The 18776-nt window shown below is 34.9% G+C and overlaps 7 protein-coding genes and 5 non-coding genes across 19 annotated transcripts in view; 5 read left to right on the top strand and 7 right to left on the bottom strand.

The window, feature by feature from the left end:
- Window positions 1–1259: 1259 nt before the first annotated feature.
- Window positions 1260–2277, top strand: nlp-20 (Neuropeptide-Like Protein). Its single transcript, NM_068843.7, has 3 exons — window positions 1260–1356; window positions 1852–2031; window positions 2078–2277. The coding sequence occupies exons 1-3, from the start codon at window positions 1272–1274 to the stop codon at window positions 2110–2112; spliced, it is 300 nt and encodes a 99-aa protein (NP_501244.1). The 5' UTR covers window positions 1260–1271; the 3' UTR covers window positions 2113–2277.
- Window position 2278: 1 nt separating this feature from the next.
- Window positions 2279–2424, bottom strand: F45E4.17. The gene has a single exon (NR_056220.1). It is a non-coding gene; the product is annotated as an Unclassified non-coding RNA F45E4.17 (non-coding RNA).
- Window positions 2406–8678, top strand: nep-16 (Peptidase M13 N-terminal domain-containing protein; the record flags this gene model as incomplete). Of its 3 annotated transcripts, NM_001028032.8 has the most annotated exons (15): window positions 2406–2566; window positions 3444–3596; window positions 3856–3979; window positions 4211–4442; window positions 4850–5010; window positions 5055–5204; window positions 5257–5350; window positions 5877–5975; window positions 6189–6294; window positions 6341–6454; window positions 6652–6950; window positions 6998–7087; window positions 7148–7492; window positions 7913–8351; window positions 8395–8676. In NM_001028032.8, exons 1-15 carry the CDS (start codon window positions 2510–2512, stop codon window positions 8536–8538), a joined length of 2607 nt encoding a protein of 868 aa, NP_001023203.2. In that variant the 5' UTR covers window positions 2406–2509. The 3 variants fall into 3 exon arrangements, with proteins under 3 accessions (NP_001023203.2, NP_001023205.2, NP_001370406.1); NM_001028034.5 differs by lacking the exons at window positions 2406–2566; window positions 3444–3596; window positions 3856–3979 and adding an exon at window positions 4043–4144 and having other exon boundaries at window positions 8395–8538; NM_001383127.2 differs by lacking the exons at window positions 2406–2566; window positions 3444–3596; window positions 3856–3979; ... (3 more) ...; window positions 5257–5350; window positions 5877–5975 and having other exon boundaries at window positions 6144–6294; window positions 8395–8678.
- On the bottom strand, window positions 2629–2649 carry 21ur-12404. The gene has a single exon (NR_056219.1).
- F45E4.16 lies at window positions 5985–6127 on the bottom strand. Its single transcript, NR_056218.1, has one exon. It is a non-coding gene; the product is annotated as an Unclassified non-coding RNA F45E4.16 (non-coding RNA).
- Window positions 7429–7449, top strand: 21ur-12277. Its single transcript, NR_056217.1, has one exon.
- warf-1 (ADP-ribosylation factor 1-like 1) lies at window positions 8619–9545 on the bottom strand. Its single transcript, NM_068841.7, has 4 exons — window positions 9271–9545; window positions 9114–9223; window positions 8871–9068; window positions 8619–8765 (listed from the first exon to the last, which is right to left on the bottom strand). The coding sequence occupies exons 1-4, from the start codon at window positions 9416–9418 to the stop codon at window positions 8682–8684; spliced, it is 540 nt and encodes a 179-aa protein (NP_501242.1). The 5' UTR covers window positions 9419–9545; the 3' UTR covers window positions 8619–8681.
- Window positions 9546–9677: 132 nt separating this feature from the next.
- plp-1 (Transcriptional activator plp-1) lies at window positions 9678–10971 on the bottom strand. The gene is made up of 4 exons (NM_068840.8): window positions 10764–10971; window positions 10602–10718; window positions 10052–10372; window positions 9678–10004 (listed from the first exon to the last, which is right to left on the bottom strand). The coding sequence occupies exons 1-4, from the start codon at window positions 10899–10901 to the stop codon at window positions 9900–9902; spliced, it is 681 nt and encodes a 226-aa protein (NP_501241.1). The 5' UTR covers window positions 10902–10971; the 3' UTR covers window positions 9678–9899.
- An 811-nt stretch (window positions 10972–11782) lies between these two features.
- On the top strand, window positions 11783–13613 carry F45E4.6 (EGF-like domain-containing protein). Its single transcript, NM_068839.6, has 7 exons — window positions 11783–11896; window positions 12226–12341; window positions 12385–12455; window positions 12502–12773; window positions 12973–13090; window positions 13150–13401; window positions 13449–13613. The coding sequence occupies exons 1-7, from the start codon at window positions 11803–11805 to the stop codon at window positions 13558–13560; spliced, it is 1035 nt and encodes a 344-aa protein (NP_501240.4). The 5' UTR covers window positions 11783–11802; the 3' UTR covers window positions 13561–13613.
- 21ur-14916 lies at window positions 13024–13044 on the bottom strand. The gene has a single exon (NR_056216.1).
- A 1675-nt stretch (window positions 13614–15288) lies between the features above and the next one.
- Window positions 15289–16165, top strand: F45E4.5 (the record flags this gene model as incomplete). Of its 4 annotated transcripts, none has more annotated exons than NM_068838.5 (4): window positions 15289–15379; window positions 15424–15562; window positions 15765–15887; window positions 15969–16165. In NM_068838.5, 4 exons carry the CDS (start codon window positions 15343–15345, stop codon window positions 15994–15996), a joined length of 327 nt encoding a protein of 108 aa, NP_501239.3. The 4 variants fall into 4 exon arrangements, with proteins under 4 accessions (NP_501239.3, NP_001294145.1, NP_001380162.1 ...); NM_001307216.2 differs by having other exon boundaries at window positions 15302–15379; window positions 15765–15883; window positions 15969–16134; NM_001392337.1 differs by lacking the exon at window positions 15289–15379 and having other exon boundaries at window positions 15422–15562; window positions 15969–16137.
- Window positions 16093–18776, bottom strand: part of cla-1 (Protein clarinet) — a gene marked incomplete at both ends in the record, with an annotated part of 39308 nt that continues 36624 nt past the window's right edge. For 2 of the 3 annotated variants that reach the window (NM_001307219.4, NM_001392336.1), the window contains 5 exon segments: window positions 16093–16360; window positions 16720–16983; window positions 17040–17221; window positions 17268–17579; window positions 17629–17737. In NM_001307219.4, coding sequence (NP_001294148.2) covers window positions 16326–16360; window positions 16720–16983; window positions 17040–17221; window positions 17268–17579; window positions 17629–17737 — 902 coding nt within the window. 3 annotated transcript variants of the gene reach the window in all.

Raw genomic sequence — 18776 nt, 5'->3', positions numbered from 1 at the left:
AATATTTTTATGTAATTTTGGAATATGCATCTACGATTATTCCACTTTTTGAGAAATCGAAATGACTCACAATCATATACTAGGCCAACAGGAAACATCAGATTTAACAAAAAATTAATTAAATTTGAAGTACAGTGAGGGAAATGGAGGGAAAAAAAAATTTAAACAATTTTTGGTCAAATTTTGAAAATATCACTTAACATTATTTTGGAAGTCGACCAAAATATGTTTTCCTACGACTTTTAAATTATGTTCATGTGTTGATATTAAAATCAAAATATTTTTAATCTGAATATTATAGGCGTTATGTTTGTGACAATGCTTCAAAGTTTCTTAAATCTGTTACAGTACACCTACAGTACTCTACTAGTACTACTACCGTACCACCATAGTAAACCCACAATATTTTCAAATAATTTACGTTGATATTCCATTAAGCCAGTTTCTCGAATTTTCAATTGCAAGTAAACCGATTTTTGACTTTTGTGTAAAATTGTGTGCGTCTTTGATCTGAGAAGCTTGGAAATCCGGATTTCAGATAATTTTCACCAACTCTAGATCGCGTATTTTCCCTATCAGACCCCCTAGTTCTACTTTGACAGTTCATATTTCGGTTGACTTTAGTTTGATCAAATAATGTCAGCTAACAAAATACGTTCAAACTATGTGTCTATAATTTGGTTGTTAGGCATTTTTTGATAAAAGTTACGACAACCGGTATAAGCTGTCAAAGTAGATCATGGTTATAGAAAATGATGATAGTATTAATAATCACTATCAGATACAATCATCAACAGTTAGTTACATGTAAACTTTTTTCAAAAATAATTTATTCAATAATGATGTCATCAAACTAATTTTAGTCATCATCAGAAAGTCGGGAAAGTTCTCGACTTTCCTTAGCCACGCCCACAATAAAACAAAGAAAAGTCCAAGATAGGATAGTCCCGGATTCTGACGTTTTCATCCATTTCCGGTGTCTCTAAACTTCTTTTTTATCTTTTTCTCAAGGAACTTCGTCAACAACTGCCGGCGGGTTTCCTGTAGAAGATGCTAAATGAGGAAAAGTTTGAATCAGAAATGGCCGAATCGAGCCACGCTTTCATGCTGCACGACACATTTCCTGTAAAGGATTCCCACTTCGTCATACTAAAATATAGACTATATAAATGATTTGTCCAAACGATGTGAAGCATTATTTTGTATAACTAGAACTCTACATTCGATTATTCCATTTTTTGTATTTTTTCAAGTTTTAGGTACCCCAAAAAATGCAAGTCACTCTTCTTGCTCTTCTTCTGCTCATCGTTCCTTTCTTTGCTTTTGCTGCATCGCAATATTCGGATGATGATTCTGGTTGGTTTTTCAAATTTATATATAAAACTATTTAATTGAAATTTGAACTCCAAATTTCAATCGAAATTAGAAACTCGAGGTTGCAATTTCATTCATCTGTAGAGTTGATTTTTTGCAATAGTAAAATAACAATTTTTGGCAGATGTGAGCTTTATGAAGTATTTAAAGTTTTTTACGGACTTTTTTATTTTAAAAATGAAGAAAAAAAAATGTTTGAGTCAATATGTCATTTTTCTAAATTTCTACACAAATTTTCAAATCTAAAAAGATGTAGAAAAATGCTATATGTATTGAATGAAGGATTGTTTAAAACTTTGTAGGATAATTGAAAGTTGTCAGAAAACCCAACGTATTATCAATAATAACACTTCCAAGAAGTCCTCTCTATACGTTTAAACCAAAATTAAAAGTCACCACAAATAAATGTCGGCCACTTTTGGTGGGGTCTTTCAATATTCTACAAATCTTTTCCCGCTGTCAAGTTATTTTTTACAGAATTGATGAGCAACAACGAACGATTTGCTCGTGATCTTGAATTGCGAAAGAAATTTGCATTCGCATTTGCAAAGAGAAGTGCAGGAGATGCAGATGTTGTCATCGAAGCTCGCAGTGGACCACAAGCTCATGAAGGTGCTGGTATGCGCTTTGCTTTTGCAAAAAGGCGAGCTCCAAAGGGTAAATTATTTATTTTATAGGCTGTCATTTTTTTTAATTATTCCAGAGTTTGCCCGATTTGCACGCGCCAGCTTCGCGTAAATCAACAAGATGACGTCATAAACGAGTCAAAAACTTTCAAAATGGGCGGCTATTTGAAATTTGTTATTTTCTCGAACTAGTAAAACGTTATTCTCCCTTCTCCCTCTCTCTCTCTCTCTCTCTCTCTTTTCTTGCTTTATTTTTGAAAATAAAGATTCCATGTGATGTGTGTATGTACAGTCTTCCTCCCCGTTGAGCAAGTGCATCGGAGCACGACATGGTGCACTGCTGTGCTCCTTGTCATAGCACCGCCCTCGTTGTGATGACCAACGGACGGCTCTTTTTGTGTCCTCAATCAAAAGTCTTGTTTGCGGAATCCGTCATTTATCAACCCAGACAGGAAACCGTTTTTATTTATTTCAGATTTTGAATCAAATTAGCTATTATTTCAAATGAAATGGACAGATCACCACGTCGTATTGCTTCTCCTGTCAACAGAACTCCATCTTTTGAGGTTTACCTCTTAATTTATTGAGAATTGAAAAATGATTAACTTTATTTACTCACCAAAATATATTCACTTTTAGGCTTCGAATAATTTGCAAAATTCATCTAGGAGCATTTCTTAAATACTAGAAACTGTAAAGAAAATTCAGCAACCACAATGTTTCTTAGATTTTGCCAGATCTTTCATGAGTTGATTTTCAGCACAATCAACGGAAAATAATTTGTTAGTTCAATTTTGATGATGTTTTTCATGGCAATATAGTTGAATTACGATGCACTTCAAAAAACTATGTCAATTATTTAGCTTTATGACATTCTCTTGAAAATTAAGAATTTTTCGGCCGTGCTGGAAGTTGGCCGACATAAAAGCAATGAAAATTTCAATGATTTTCTTTTCTTTCTTGTAATCTAACTTTCTTTTAAAAGTATTGAACTATCATAATCAACTTTTGTTTTTGAGTGGTGCAGCCGTCAAAAATTGAATCACAGTGGTAGCTATATTTTCTGCAATAACTTTGATAAAAATCTTTAAAAAAATCATTTTGTCCAACAATTGGTTAGTTGAACTTTTCTTGCTAAAATTCTCCGTTCATAAGTTATATGCACTTAAATATCTTGAAAATTTATCGAACAACTAAAAGAAGATATATTTTTGGCATTGTAAATTTTTGTAATCTGATTACATCTGAAATCTTTTTAACTTTTGTTGGTTCACTGCTTTTTTTAAAACAAATTTTTCTTAGGAATAAAAAGTAAATTTAAATACAAATGTTGAAAAAATTAGTTTTAGTTTAAAAATTAGTGTTTCATTCGTTTACTCGAATAATTCAACAAATCTGAAAGAACCCTAGATGATCACGTAATTACCTTTTTCTAAATTTCAGATAGCAATTTTAACATCTCCACCACTATCACCACATCATGATCTTCCACCAATGGAACCATCACCAATATCACCAGATCCACCACCATTGCCTCCTCATTCATTTTCACCGAGACGAAAAGTACATGAATCAATTGTTCGAGAAGTTAGAGAGGTTTGAAATTATAACCTGTGGGAGTATGGTCGCAATCTGTTCTACATATTTATTTTAACATAAATAAAGGAAAAAAAACTAAGAAAAAAATCCGAGAACTACGAAGGAATACGATTCCAAAAAAAAGTGACAGACTACCTTTTACTCCTATTTTTAAAAAGAATTTAAAAATTTTCCAATTTTTTTCAAACTAATTTACGGAATAAAAAACTAATACAAAGTCATTGCCCATGAAATCGGTATGGTGTCTTTTTTCCAGTACCATCTCCAAACAACTTCGCGAATTCCGTTCTCCCCTCCACCTACAATACAAATTCATCCAGCTCCAATCGCGGGTCCCGAATCCACTTCGAGTTTTCGGACAAATCCGGAAGAGAATAGAGGTGAGTCTCTGCAAACATGTCACAAATAAAGATACGGGCACAGTGAAAATCATATCCCTCTTGTCTCTTCTTTACTATTTCCCATGCTACGATGCTTTTTCCGTCGAGCTTCCGCCTTATTTCGAATTTTTTGTCTTCTTTTTAGTCGATTTTTTAGTGAAGGAAGTAAGTTGTGTGTTAATTTGAAAGTTGATCATTTAATTAAAATTGAAATAGATATGCAAGTTTCAGATGATGAAGAAGATAATGTTGAAGAAACAGATCAAGAAATTGAATTTCCAGTAACTGAGGAAAGATCAATTGATCCAGAAATAACTGAACAACCAGAAGAGCCGGAGAGAGTTGAAGATGAACAACAAAAATCCGGAGATGATAACCTTGATAATCGGTTGACACAACAACTAGAAGCTCCATCCGATCGAAGAATTATATTTCCAATAACGCCATTTTATCGAAGAAAAGGGTAGGATTTTGTCTGAGCATTTTGCGATGCCAATGATTTTAATTGAATCTACATTCCTACAAAATAAAAATGAATATTCAAAATTAGAATTATTTCTGTTTTTTTTTCAATAGTTTTGGAATCAAAAATTGTTGTCAAATATCCAACGAAAATGCCTCAAAATTAGTCTTCACTAGTGGAGAAAAGGGTTATTGCGTAAATTAAAAACTACATTCTAATCATCCGATTAAAATTGATTTAAAAAGTAGCACCAAGGAAACAATTAGAAATCTCTGTCAGCCAATATTTAGCATTTGTTCAATGGTTGGCCGGACAGATTACGGTAGGAGGCAGTGATGTCAAGTCAAGTGTTTGGTCAATAGGAAAAGATCTTTGTGGTGTATTTTTTTAATGATTCTTAGTTTCAGAACATGCTCGAAATGTTCAATCTGGCTAGGTGCTCTTTGTGCTTTGTTTTTCCTATTATCAATTGCACTTTTCCTTGTTTGGGTAATAACCACTGATGGGTTCCGGACAATTGGTGCAAAATCTACAAATGTTTGCAATACAAGGCAATGCATTGACATTGGTAAATTGTGCTTCATGCAAAACTCTGAAAATTTGTTTTTTGAGCATTCCGACTTTCGTCTTGCATTGACGACGAAATTGAACCATGCGAGAATTTCTATCGTTACAGTTGTCAAAGATATCATTCTCAGACAGCTGATAAACAAATGAGTTTTTTAAGTCAACTCAAAGATGAATCACTTCGAAGAATGCATAGTAAGTATTTTACTTATGTCTGAACTATAAAAGAAAACCAGAAAGATTTCAGGTCTTCTGTCATCTGAAGAGGATTCAAGGTTACTTCCAAAGTCTGCAAGACTTTCAAGAAGTTTGTACTCAGCATGTATGAATGCAGTTCTTCGGTGAGTTTTGACACTTTGCCTGTTTTTATAACAGTAGAACAGAAAAAAGTATTACCAATGAAACTATTCAAAACTAAAATTATTTTTGACTAAAGCAAGGGAACTTATTTTCAACTTTACAATTTTGTGGAGCCCATCAAAAATTTTCATTTCTTGCATGAAATCGCATGCAAGAATAATACACATTTTTCAGAGACTGAAAGACTAATTTTTAAATGTCTGATGCAGTTTAAAACTTTGAAAGTAATTTAATAAATGATTATTTGGAGTAAGTACAATACAGGGTGGGCCACAATTATGGGGACGCTTGTTGCGCGCACAAAAACTCGTATTTTAAAAACCTGGAAATTTTCAAAGAGAATATGGTAATTGTAAATATTAAGATTTATCCTTTTTCTGGAAAATTTTCATTCGATAACTAAACAATTCGATAATTGCTAAATTTGCAATCATTTGACAATTCAACATTTTTGGACATTACCAAAATTCCGAAATGCCGACAATTTAAATTGCCAAAATCTTTCAGATCTTCAAATGCACCAACAGATCTACTAACATTCATTCGAAACTTTCCGTGTGGCCCGCTTCTCCGTGATTGCCAAAATTTCCACGCAGACTCATATAGGTACCGTATCCCTTTTAGTATCACTTCTCAAAAGTAGGCGGAGACTGGTCAGTACCGCAAACATTGACACACGTGTCAGTGGCGAAGAGCCGCTAATCTTGCGGGCCAAGGACGAGGGGGAAAAGAGGGACTAATTATTGAACAAACAATCAAATGATTCTCCACCTTCATACCAAAGTAAGATATATTTAATGATGAATTAGGCGGTTTCAGTTGGGAACGACATGCGGGAATGTTGGATTGGTATGCAGGACGCTATAATTTAATTGTATATGATAGAGATGTACATCCACAAGATAGAAGCAAGATTATTTTACAGGTATGAAAATTTCAAAACTTGATATTTGAACGAAATGAGATTTAAGATAAAACCACCCGATTTGACACCAATAGTTGGACTAATCGAAAGAGATCTGATTGATCTTGCAAGGCCAAGTCCTACAGAGTTTGAACCTCTTCTGCAATTGTCATTGAGACAGGTATTTTTCAAAAATAAAGTTCATCCATGCCGAAAAGATATTTTCAACATCTAGAAAAAATAATCCACTCGGTGGAAGGTGATTGAGAAGTGACGGACGGACTGGAATAGAAACAACTTCAAATTTAGCTCATTTTTAGTGAATCAGACTGTCATTATCTTTTCAAAATGTTTAACTTTGCAGAATTTTTTTTTCAGAATTTGCTCAGCGCGTTTGCTCGAGATAGTTTACTTCGTGATCCTCGAGATGTTCAAAGTCAACTGGACGAGGTAGCTCGACTGATGGTTGATCTTTATATTTCTGCTAGACAATCAGCTAGTCTCACACCTAATACGACGTATATGACAATTGGAGAAATGTTTCAAGCATTACCTCAACTCTATCTTCGAGAATTCCTAGATGCACAACTTTCAAACACATACAGATGGACTGAAACTGACATGTTATCTATTCAGGATTATGATTATTTTGCAAGACTTTCGGATATCATGGCACAGTAAGGGAATACAAACTATTGATAGATAGATTTTATTTCAAATTCAGAACTAGTCGCCAAGCTGTTGCAAATTATTTATTAACTGTGACTGTCTGGAATCTGAAACAATATTCATATTCTCCAAGAGATCAGTATGGGTTCGTTCATTTTTTTGTTTGTATTAAATTTGAAATTAATTACAAAAAATTTCTCTCCAGATGGCGCGAATGTGTCGATCAAATTTCATCTTTCGAAATTGGAAGAAAAATGTATGTGGACAAAGCATCACAAACAATTGATCTTCCAAAAATTCAAGAATTCCTTCAAAATCTTAAGATAGATTTTCTCTCCGTCCATCGTAGCACTCCTCTTCAATATTTATCAAATATAAACCGTCTTGGTTTTTATGTTGGATTCCCGAGACGTTTACAAAATGAGGAACTCATTTGGAAGCCAGTTTCACAGGTGTCACTTAATGAAACAGACTATTTTGATTCAATGATAAGAGTTGGAAAAGCTGAAAGAGATTATACTATGTCGCAGATTGGAACATATTTGGACAAGTAAGTGTTTTAATATTAACATTAAAATTCGAATCATAAAACGACATTTGAGAATTTGTATACAATTAAATTAAATTGAACATCGGAAATGGTCCTGCACAAATAGGCATGTCTTGTGTTATATCTGCGAGCTGTAAAAATTGTTTCAATTAAATTTTGAACAACTCCGTTTAAAATAGGAAATGATAAATTCAGAAAATAGGTTGTAGGCTGTTACATAGGCAGGCAGGCAAACAGTACCATATAGCTATACATAAGAAGTTCATTACGTGTGTGCTGATTTATTTTAAGTGTATGGTTAAATCGTATAGGTACTGTAGCTAGCAGGAGATCTTAATTTCAAAAAACATGTTCATTCTGACAAACTAAATATCAAACTTCGCGAGGCGAACTTAAAATTCCTAATACAAGTACTTTTAGTGACGACACAACGACTTTCCCAATAAGTGATCCAACAATGCTTTATAATTCTAATGTTGGAGCAATAGTGATTCCACTTGCATTCATTGAACCTCCAATTTATTTACCTGGTGATGAAGTTCCTATGTATGGTATCTATTCAAGTCTTGGAATAACCACGCTTCAAATGATTTCAAAAGTTTTTTGGCAAGGCTTAGATAAAACGTCTCAACTGGAATGTCTTGACAACGTATTCCGTGGATTCCTGGATGCAAACCGACAGAGATCACCAAACATTGAACCTGAACTTTTAGCAACTATTGAATTAGCAGATGCATTTAAAAGTGCATTGTATTCTTATGCAAAATGGCAAAATGATCATCATATTCATCACGAGAAGACGCTTCCAGCATTCGATTCAACTGATAGTATGAGATCTCTAATGCTCACTTTTTCTACGGTACCATCTTTCAGTAATTCATTTTAAACCATCAATTTTTCAGATGTTCTGTAGCGGAGAAGGATCAGAACCTGGAAGTGACTACGAAGCAATGATCAATACAGTTGCTGAAAATTCTCGAATGTTTTCAATACATTTTAACTGTAACAATTCTAGTCGTCTTTACAACCGTCGAACTTGTTTATGATTGTTTTTTCAACCTGTGATTAATTATTTAACTCTAATTATCTTTTCCTTAATTCAAACTTCCACAAGAATTCAGTTATGAATAACACTTTTCAATATTTTATTCAATTTCTTATGAAAAGAAATGAAATCATTTAGCAATCCTTATGTCTTCATCTGCTTCTTGACCCACATCAGACCTTCGTAGAGACCTTGTCCAGAGTGAGCGTTTGTACCACAGATGAACCACTGAAAAGCCAATTGTATTATCATAATGTCACAAGATTTTGGCATTCCTTTTAGGTATATATATCCTATAGATTATAAGGTCTACAAAACAATACAACTATATACCTCTCTATTCTTGAGTGAACCCAAATCAAGCAGCTGAGTCAGCTCGGCTGGTGATCTTGCATTCGGCATATCCTGCTTGTTTGCAAAGACAAGCAAATGAGAATCCGCAAGCTCTGGCTCGGCCAGCAAACTGAACAATTCCTCCTTTGCCTCGGGAATCCGCTCAATATCCGAACTGTCCACCACAAACACTAATGTCTGAAATTAAACAATTTTCGTTGTATAATTCCTCTTGATAATTACTGTGGTATTTGGAAAGTAGTATTTCCAGAGAGCACGAATTTTCTTCTGACCTCCAACATCCCAAACAGTGAGAGTGATTTTTTGGAAGGTAACAGTCTCCACGTTGAATCCTTCAAACAAATACTCAAGTATGACCACATTTAAAAAGTGAACAAACCAATGGTTGGAATTGTATTGACTGTCTCATTAAGCTTCAGCTTATAGAGAATAGTCGTTTTCCCGGCTCCATCTAAACCGAGCATCAATGTACGACATTCGATATTTGGAAACATGAAGGAAGAAATTTTAGAGAAGAATAAGCCCATTTTGAACGAAAAAGACTTTTTGAAAATGCAGAATACGATATTCTTGAAGCTATGTCGACAATCAGAGTTATTTTATCCATCTCCATGGCTCCACGTTCCAGCTAGTGAGTTGGCCGTTTTTTGCGTGTTTTAATTTCTGTTGGAAGAAAGTTATTACGAAATATTTGTTCACTTAGTCAGACCCGCCCTTTTCTGGTTTCGCAACAGGTGTTCGATAAGGAAACGTAACTTTCCCTGGCAAGAATAATTAAGACACGAATTTCCCGAGAATTTATTAGAGTTCAATAAACTTGATGCTTAAATAAATAAATAAACGAAACAGGTAGAGTGAAAATACAGGAACACAGCAGTTTAGAAAAATAGGTAAAATCTTTACATGCAAATGCAGTAAAGATTTGGAGGGATTTTTTGGGAGACTCTCGAGTTCGATAGATGTTATGCAATTACGATTGTTTTTTTTGCAGAGAAAACTTGTAGATCACTACTTTCCTTGGTTGGCGATGATGTTATCCAACTCTTTGCGGAAATCGACGAGTGCGGACATTGGAACGGTGATTGCGTTACGATAGCCGCTGTTGAGTTTGATCTGAATATAAAATTAGAATAAACTTCTATTTGACACAAAATTATTACTTCCGAGATGCGAACAAACTCTCCACGATCGTTCTTTCCGGAATGGAAAAGGAACGATTTGTTTTCAGCAGTGATTTTTGGAGTGTTGGTGTTCTCCTGTTCGTGTCCCTCTCCGAACTTGGCCAAATATTCGGTTAGCACCTTATGAATTTCGGCGATTCCATCGGATGGAATGGCGATTTGTTGGCGAGTTTGACGTGGGTTCATCGGCATCTGAGCAATGCGCAAAAAGCGACCACGAACATTTTCCTTCAGATCGACGTAGAATTTTCTCCCGTCGACATTGAGAGTCTCTGATTTGATGAGAGAGCTTTCCTTTGGCTGAAATTTAATATTGCATTAAAAAAGTTTTTAATATATTTTTTTTTAATTTTTATATTAAATATCAATAAAATTATGGGCATTGAAGCAGGTATATTCAATTTAGAAATCCACTTTTGTTTTCACTAAAAAGTTCATCAGCTTTTCAATTGAAAAAAATCAGAAAGAACATTTTTGCCTAGAGCGTGTATAAATTGTTACGCCACTTCTTTAAATAATTGCAACTTACAGCGTGTTCACCAGTTGATGGTTCATCAATGAGGGCAAGCATCTTCGAAATCTCACTCACGATTGCCTTGGCAGCGACGATGCTTAGAATAATACGGCTCTTGTAATTTGTACCCAACTGAAAAATGCTAATATTAGTACGGGAAGTTAGTTTCGAAGCAACCTCAGCAATCTTGATGTAACGTCCACGAGTGTTCTCATTGACATCGATGTAGTATCGCTTGTATTGAACAGTGAGCTGGTGAGTAGCCAGAGAATCCTCGGCACGCTTGGTTCCCCTTTCAACACTTCCGTCCGACATCCTTTACCCAGACAATTTCCTTTCGAACAAACGACTATGGTGACAAAAGACACCCCTTGAACCAACTGGTCTGCAAATAAAAAATATTTGAATTAAAATAATAATAATTCCATTGAGAACAAAAAGAAAATTACATATTAGATAAAGTGTAGCCATAAAAAACGTTACTTAACATTCTAAAACATATTTGCATCATCTGACGAAACATTCTCAAGATAAAATTATCCACTGGACAAGGCCACTCGTACACGTTTGCGAACACAACAGCTGGTAAGAAATAAGAGCGCTTCTGGTTCGCATAAATCAAGGCAAAATCGATATTGAGCGAGAGCGAGGGGACACCGAGAGTGTGGGTCGCTACCCACTGAAATATATGCATCACTTTCACTGCTTTCGGAAGTTATAAATGGCTCTTTTTAAAATAGAATTGACAAAATAATTAGAAATCATTCCCGGTGACAGCAGGAAAGAGATCAAAAATTAGGATGAAGAAGTCACTGAAGAATCAAATCTTGTGACCTTGACAAGAAGACATGATGGCAGGAATAAATATAAATTGGTTCAACAGTATTTTTCATTATGTTAAGTTCAATTTTCATTGAAAATACATTATATAAAACGATAAAAACAAGATTTAGAAAGGAAAAAAAGCTAAAAACTCACAAGAAAATTTGATTGCTTACGAAAGTGTGCAAACACCGAGACGCAATTTCACACGGAAACAAATACGCGGCAAAATTCAGAAATTTGAACACTATTATTCAAAATATACGTTTAATAAATAAATAACCTTCTGAAACGTGGGAACATGAAACGTGTAACATATTTTTTTCATCAAAATGCATAATCGTCAAAAATCCGATCAATTTAATTTATTTCTCTATTTATCGGTGCAATTGAAATGAAGCTAACAAGGAAATTCACAATTCACTTGCAATTATTTATTTACGCAAATCTTGTCAACTGCTTTTCGATTGATTCACCGGAGAAAATAGGTAAAATTGCCATTTCGTGGACCAGGAATGTACATTTTGTCGTGAATAATCTGAATGACTGTTTAGAATGACGTTTCAGAAAACTGAAATTGCTGTATTGTAATTCCACAAGATTTTGGCATGACTTCTTAAAGGCGCACGGATTGATTCAGATTGGTCTCGGCGCGCAAAAGTGTATGATAGTATTCTTTTGTAATTTTTGCGCGCTGTGACCCATCTAAATAAATCCGTGCGCCTTCAAGAAGGCATGCCAAAATCTTGTGAAGTTATGTACGATATCACAATTTCTAAATTTATAATTTTCACTCATAAAATCAATAAGAATTCAGCTCTGGAACCTAATACGTTGATTGTGAGAGATACTCAAGAATACTGGGCACTTGGTTGGCCAACCTCCATATCATGTGATTCCAAATCAAAACTAGAAGATATAAATTCTGGAGAAGTAAGCATTTTAAAACATTTTTGATTTAAGATTGAAAATTTAGGGCCAAAAAATGTATTGGAAGATCAGATACCCAGATTCGAAAGGTGAAGAGACATTAGATCAAGACGACAAGTATGCAGCGCTGAGTTTTATGTTTTTTTAAATAATATAATTTTAGAGCAAATTATGATTATATGAATAACCTCCTACAAATCAAAAACGTGTCCCGAAATTTCAACAACACAGTATTTGAGTGTGTCATCGAACGGCCAGGAAATATCACAATGATCAGTAGACATCGAGTTCAAATTCAAGATTGCATTTTTCGTAGTCCACCGGATACAACAGCATACAACTTGCATAATCCGTGTGCTTATGGAAAGTGTATGGTTGAATGGGGAAGAGTGGAATGTCTCTGTTTCAGACAATACGGTGGAATTCATTGTGACGGTAAGTTAACTTACAAAGTTTCAGTTGTTAATGGAATTCAATTGTGTAAACGCGTGATTCATTTTTTGTGACAGTTCTAGACCGAGTTTGACCAAAAATATTAACTTGTTTTAGAAGTTAGCAAAGCTTGAGCACAAGTTTGGCGTGTCTTTGACACATACTACGATCAAGTTTAACCTTGATCCTCTTCTTTTTCCAGGTCCAAAATGGGGTAATTGGTACCTTAATCTTTTTCCATTTGTGCTAGCCAGCTTCGTTATCGGCTTGTTCATCATATTCTTTTGCATAACTTGTATTTACCAGGATGACAGGAAACAGTATGTTTAGATTTAGTAAATATTTTAAATTTTGAGTTGTTATTTGAAATTGTTTTCAGAGAAAAATTGATGGAAATATCACAAGTTGTTGGACACTCGGATCGTATCGATTTCACACTCTATGATTTGTACCCATTTGTCGGGAAACTTGGAGGTTGTATCTATACTGAAGCTGATGCAGTGGATGATAAGAAGTATGAACGAGTAAGAAAAACAATTACGGATTTCCTGCAACGAGGGGAAGACGAAGAAAAAGATGAACAAATCGGAGTTACAACAGTTGGAACTACGATGGAAATCCCTCCAAAAACGTATGTGCTAATTGTTTTAGTTCAATTCACACTTTGTTTATTTACAGCACAACTAGAACTACTACTACCACAGCGAAAACGACAACAAAAGCTTCAAAAAGTTCAAAAACAGTTGGTACAACAAAAAGGGCATCTGGCATGACAACTGTTGGAATGTAATATTCGGTGCATCAATTTTCTACAAGTTATTAAAATATAAATTCGTTTGGTTTATGTGAATTTATAAATAAAATTATTTTGAAAACTTAGTGTTGAAATATCTTTTTTCTTTCTGAGTGAGGTGAAGTGGAGAAAAATTATCTATTTATTTGCAAATATATTGTGAAGATAAGAAAAACGTTCTGTAGCCGTGCATCCGTCTAAGTTCGGCCTTTGTTTGCAAATTCATTATAAATCTTTCGATGTAAAAATCAACTGTAATTTTATTCTTATAGTTAGGCTTTGGATTTGAGAATATTACATCGTTTTTTTTTATTGGAAAGTGGTTATTTGAGTATTACATGCTTATATTATCTAGAGCGATTTTGAAGAAACAATCTATATGTATTAATATTCTGCGATTTTCCATTTCACAAGACTAAATACATCCATTCTAGTTTCTTCTGAAATTTTGTAGAATTCTATTATATTATTTGTGGATAGAATTCGTCAAATTCAGGTTCCCCATTCCCGTACTTTTCTTACATTTTTTCTCTCGGTCTCTGTCTGGTAGCCAGTAAACATTTTCACTTTCATTTCATTTCGATTTGCATACTAACTGCAAAATGACCACAAGAAAGAATGATGACGAATAGTTACACAAAAATCATCTGAAATAAATTGGTTCAACTTGAAAAAGAAGATTTCAGAACTATGTTTTATTTTATAGATTTGACCTTCAAGTGGTGGTCAAGCGGCAAGAATAGTGTAAAGTGACCAGTTCAGCGAAAAGTTTGGACACAAATGGACAATAAAAGAAGAAAATGTATTAGGAAATATGCGCTTATGAATATTTTGAACGATTATTTTTTGAAACCAACATTCACTTAATTTTCCTCTACATCCTATTGCATATCCAACTTAATTTTTCTAAAATTTTCAATACACAAAACTCATAAATGTGCTTTTCAGTGTTAAATATTTTTGCAGCTTTCTAAATTTTTTGTGTAAGGGGCACGACTTACATGCCTTACCCATGTTTGCCCGGAAAATGCATCTGAGAATTGGGAAATTGTAAACTTTTAAAATAAAAAAGAAAGAAAAATATTGCAATATTTAGCATTGATAACGTCACGACAATACTGTACTATACTGTACGGTAATAATGTACTACTGTATAATACTGGCAGCACTACTGGAAAGACCCGATGAGGGCAAGTGAAGAGGAGAGAGAGGGGCGCTCTTGGAATACACTGGGACGTCCCGTCTAAATCATAAAAATATAGGCACAATCATACTTGAATTTTTTTTTTGAACTTTTTTGTATAAATAAAACAACTCTTTATAAGTGAAATTTCCATGAACTTGGAAGCGTTGAAGCATTTGGAAGCATTGAAAACTTCCTTCCTTTAGTTTTAATACCGTTCATTGGTGCTAAATTTAACCTTCAGAGAGTGATTGTCTACTATTTTTAAGCTAAAATAAATCAGTGACTATAAATATTTTCAACCATTCTAGTTTTACGGATGACTAGCTGCTTTGTCCATGTGACCCTACGTTTGACCTCGACGTTTTGACCCTTCTCTTCCAATTTTTCAAATCAACAAAAAATATCAAAAGCGTGACTCACATGCAGAAAAACCACCTGAAATCGACGCGAGACGTTGACATTCAAATAAATGGGGCGGGCCGAGTACTGTAACCACTTAAGACCTAGTTATATATAAAAGAAAGTACAAACTGGACACAACATAAGAGTACTAGTAACACTTCCGTTCTTCTTCTTCTTATTCTCAAATAAAAATGCAATACGTTCAAACTTTATTCGTCGTTTTGTCAGGTAAAATTTTCTTTTTGTTTGATGTAAGAAAGTGAATGTTTAAGTTGGAGTTATGATAATTCAATGTCAAAAAGAAGGAGGTATGGCTGAGCTGAAATCAATAACAGGAGATGCTCCATACGATGGTGTTGGAAATGCACCAGCACCTATTCCACAGCCAATGGGATTCTGGGGAAGACCAAGGTATGTATTATTGATCATTTCATTGTGCTGAATTGCAACTTGGTAACGATTCTTTAAAAAAAAACTGAAAACGGAAGGATATAAAATTATGTTAATTGTCAAAGTGGATTTATCTAAAACTTCAAAAAATTTTTGTTAAGCATTTTTCATCAAAGTTAACTACTTTTCAATTATAATTGTGAACAATTCTTTCTAATTTCAGATATTCTCCACCAGGCCATGGATTTGATGGTCCATATGGAGGCCCAATGATGGGTGGAGGTGGCCCATTCCCATATTCTCCATACAACAGATTTACAAGCATGTCAAGCAGTCCATATGGTTTGTAAGTGCACTTTTCACGATTAATATTCATTTTTGTACCACAAAAACTTTGGAACTAGAAAAATAATCATAATAATTTCAGGGGTACATGGTACAACAACCTCCAATAATTTTTCATTTCTTGGTCTCCTCCGTGATCTGATTTTCAAAAAATAACTGCCAACTTTGATTTGTGTTTGTATATAAATTATTTGCATCTTGTACACTTCAGTTTTTAATTTTTTATATAAATTTCAACATATACAATTAAATAAGTTAAAATATAAAATATGAAATAAAATAACAAATGATCCTATAAAATTAAAACAACGGACCTACTACCCTAAAACATAAGTATTGCAATAACCGGATGACACGTAAATATGGCATGAAAGAAGTTTGAGTTTTTGAGCTTTTTGGTCAACTTTTGAGAAAGATTTTTGAGCATTATGAGCAGTTTTCAGTTTATTGCAGGGTAGCCGATGTCCAGTGACACTGAAAAATTTAAATGATTTAGATATTTAAAAAAAAGACAAGTTTTCCAGTTCAGCACAAAAATTAAAATTTAAGTTTTGTTCTAATTTTTTGTACTCGCGGAAAAGCTCTAAATTGTGTCAAAAAATGCCAACTTTTTGAAAATTTGGCATTTTTGTCAAAATTTTGACTGAAACTTTTGTAAACCCTAAAAACCTAACAAGTCTTTAAATTTTGCAACGAAAAAACAAAAACATTGACGTTCAATTTGTCGAACTTCTTAAGATTTTTTTTTTGTATTGACAAAGTTGTTTTTGGTATGAAAAAGTTATTTCAAAAGCAACCTTGAACATCATGTAATCCTACCAAAATGACCTTACCTGGATTATAGTTGAATGTTGCATGTCGGACTGGTTTGTCTGGATGACGTGTGCCGACACCTCCTTTCGGATAAAGAATTGATGGAGGAACTTCAGAATAATTATGATTATGATGGTTGTGTACGGCTGCAGAATGCTTGGAAGCTGCGGCGATTGATGGAATTTGAGATAACGAGGTTCCATTCATGTAATGCTGAGGAATCGGTTGATCGTAGGATCCTTGAAGTGGGTACCATCGAGGACCAGTGTTGATTGCAGACTTATCTGAAAATCAAACATTTTAGTAAATCCGGAGTATTTGAAACTAAAAAAAAGCTTACCAGCAAGTGGAATTTGAACATTTCCCAACGGAAGATCATCAACATCTCGTTGATAATCACATACAGTAAATTCAAGGAACATTGTATTAAGGGTATGTGGAGCTACTTGATATTCAAGTACTTGATTCCATTCAGGAGCACAAGAGGAGTCAACAAAGCGAGTTCTTCGTTTATGAGATACTCTGGAAAATACACTTTTTTGTGGCAAGATAATAAATTAAATCTTACTTTCTTCCAGGAAGAAGATACACTTTAACAAATGGATTAGGAGCACTTCGAGATTGATCACGAGATTTCAATCCTCTTGCTCGAATGATTTTGGCGACAAGACGAGAATTTCCATCGTAACCAAGAGAAACTTGAATGTGGCCATGACATGAAGAATCGGAAAGAGTGTGATGATGGAGTACACTATTGTTATTAATTCCATTAATACGATGCATTGGAACTGGTGGAACACGATCAGGTGACAAGTCATCTCTCATAGTATTACGGTTCAATGGAAGTGTATCATACACTCCAGATGATGGATTCTTGTAACTGAAATTTTCAAATTTATAGGAAAAATTAAAAATGTCTTATTCCTCACGTTCGAATAACCATTTCAATTTCCCCATGACTCTTGTTCACAATTCGTTCCACCTCTTCAAATGTCTTTCCTCGAAGGAGAATACCGTTCCATTCAACGACCTCGTCGCCTGAAAGAATAAAACAAATATTAGGTTGAACCGGAAGTCTTTGTGACTGGGTTTGCTTCTCCACAGCTCGCCGCAGTTGCACTTTGGTGTTCCTATGTTGCTAGGGTATAACAACGAGTAAAGGAACTTCATTTTAAAAAACACCCCAGTCCCTTCCCTCTGACCTGAGTTTAGTTAGCCAACGATGTATGTAAATAGTGCCATCCACATCCGACATGGATTGCTGTACTTCTTCCTCTTTCATACCACGATGAAGGATTTAGAAAGTCTCCTTGAGAATGTTTATCATACACATGATCATCACTATAATATCATACACAATTGGTTCCACCGCTTCGACAAGGACGACTTTTCTCTCGAGGATCATGAGACCCCATAAATTGGATTTGGATGCATTGAAGAAAGCCGTGGCAACGGATCCTTTCCAAATTACCCGTGAGCTGTCAACCGCACTTGGGTCTCATTAAACCAACATCGTACAGGGCTTGGCAGCTCCCGGAATAAAGAAAATTAGGGGTTGATTCATACCTCACACCTTGACACAAGCCAACCTTGATTTTTGAGTGGATGATTCCATTTCCCTCCGCACTCTCCAAGGGGGCGATTGATGGTTGGACCCACTCATCACTGGAAACGACAAGTGGGTCCTCTACGAGAACAACCACAAGCGTGACCAGTGGATTGGAGAAGGAGAGACCCCACAGGATGCCGCCAAACCCGACCTTCACCCCAAAAAAGGCATGCTCACAGTGTGGTGGGGAGTGTACGGCCCCATCTATTGGGAACTGCTACCTGATAGCAAAATAATTACTGGGGGCCTCTACATTATCTAACCACGGAACCTGAAGAAAGTCTTCAATCGTTCACCCCTGAAGGACAAGCAACTTTATTTTCAACAAAACATCGCTCGTCCCTACGGCTTGAAACAAGTATTGCAAGAACTGGTCAGGCGTCGATGGATGGTTCTCCTTTACCCACCGTATTCTCAAGACATTGCTCCATCTGAATACTGATCGTTTTCAGGTATAACTCGTGACCA

The sequence above is a fragment of the Caenorhabditis elegans genome, chromosome IV (assembly GCF_000002985.6).
Source record: "Caenorhabditis elegans chromosome IV".
In the NCBI taxonomy this organism is placed as follows: Eukaryota; Metazoa; Nematoda; class Chromadorea; order Rhabditida; family Rhabditidae; genus Caenorhabditis; species Caenorhabditis elegans.
The sequence above is the reverse complement of the archived record's forward strand: the minus strand, read 5'-3'. Positions and strand labels throughout refer to the sequence as shown.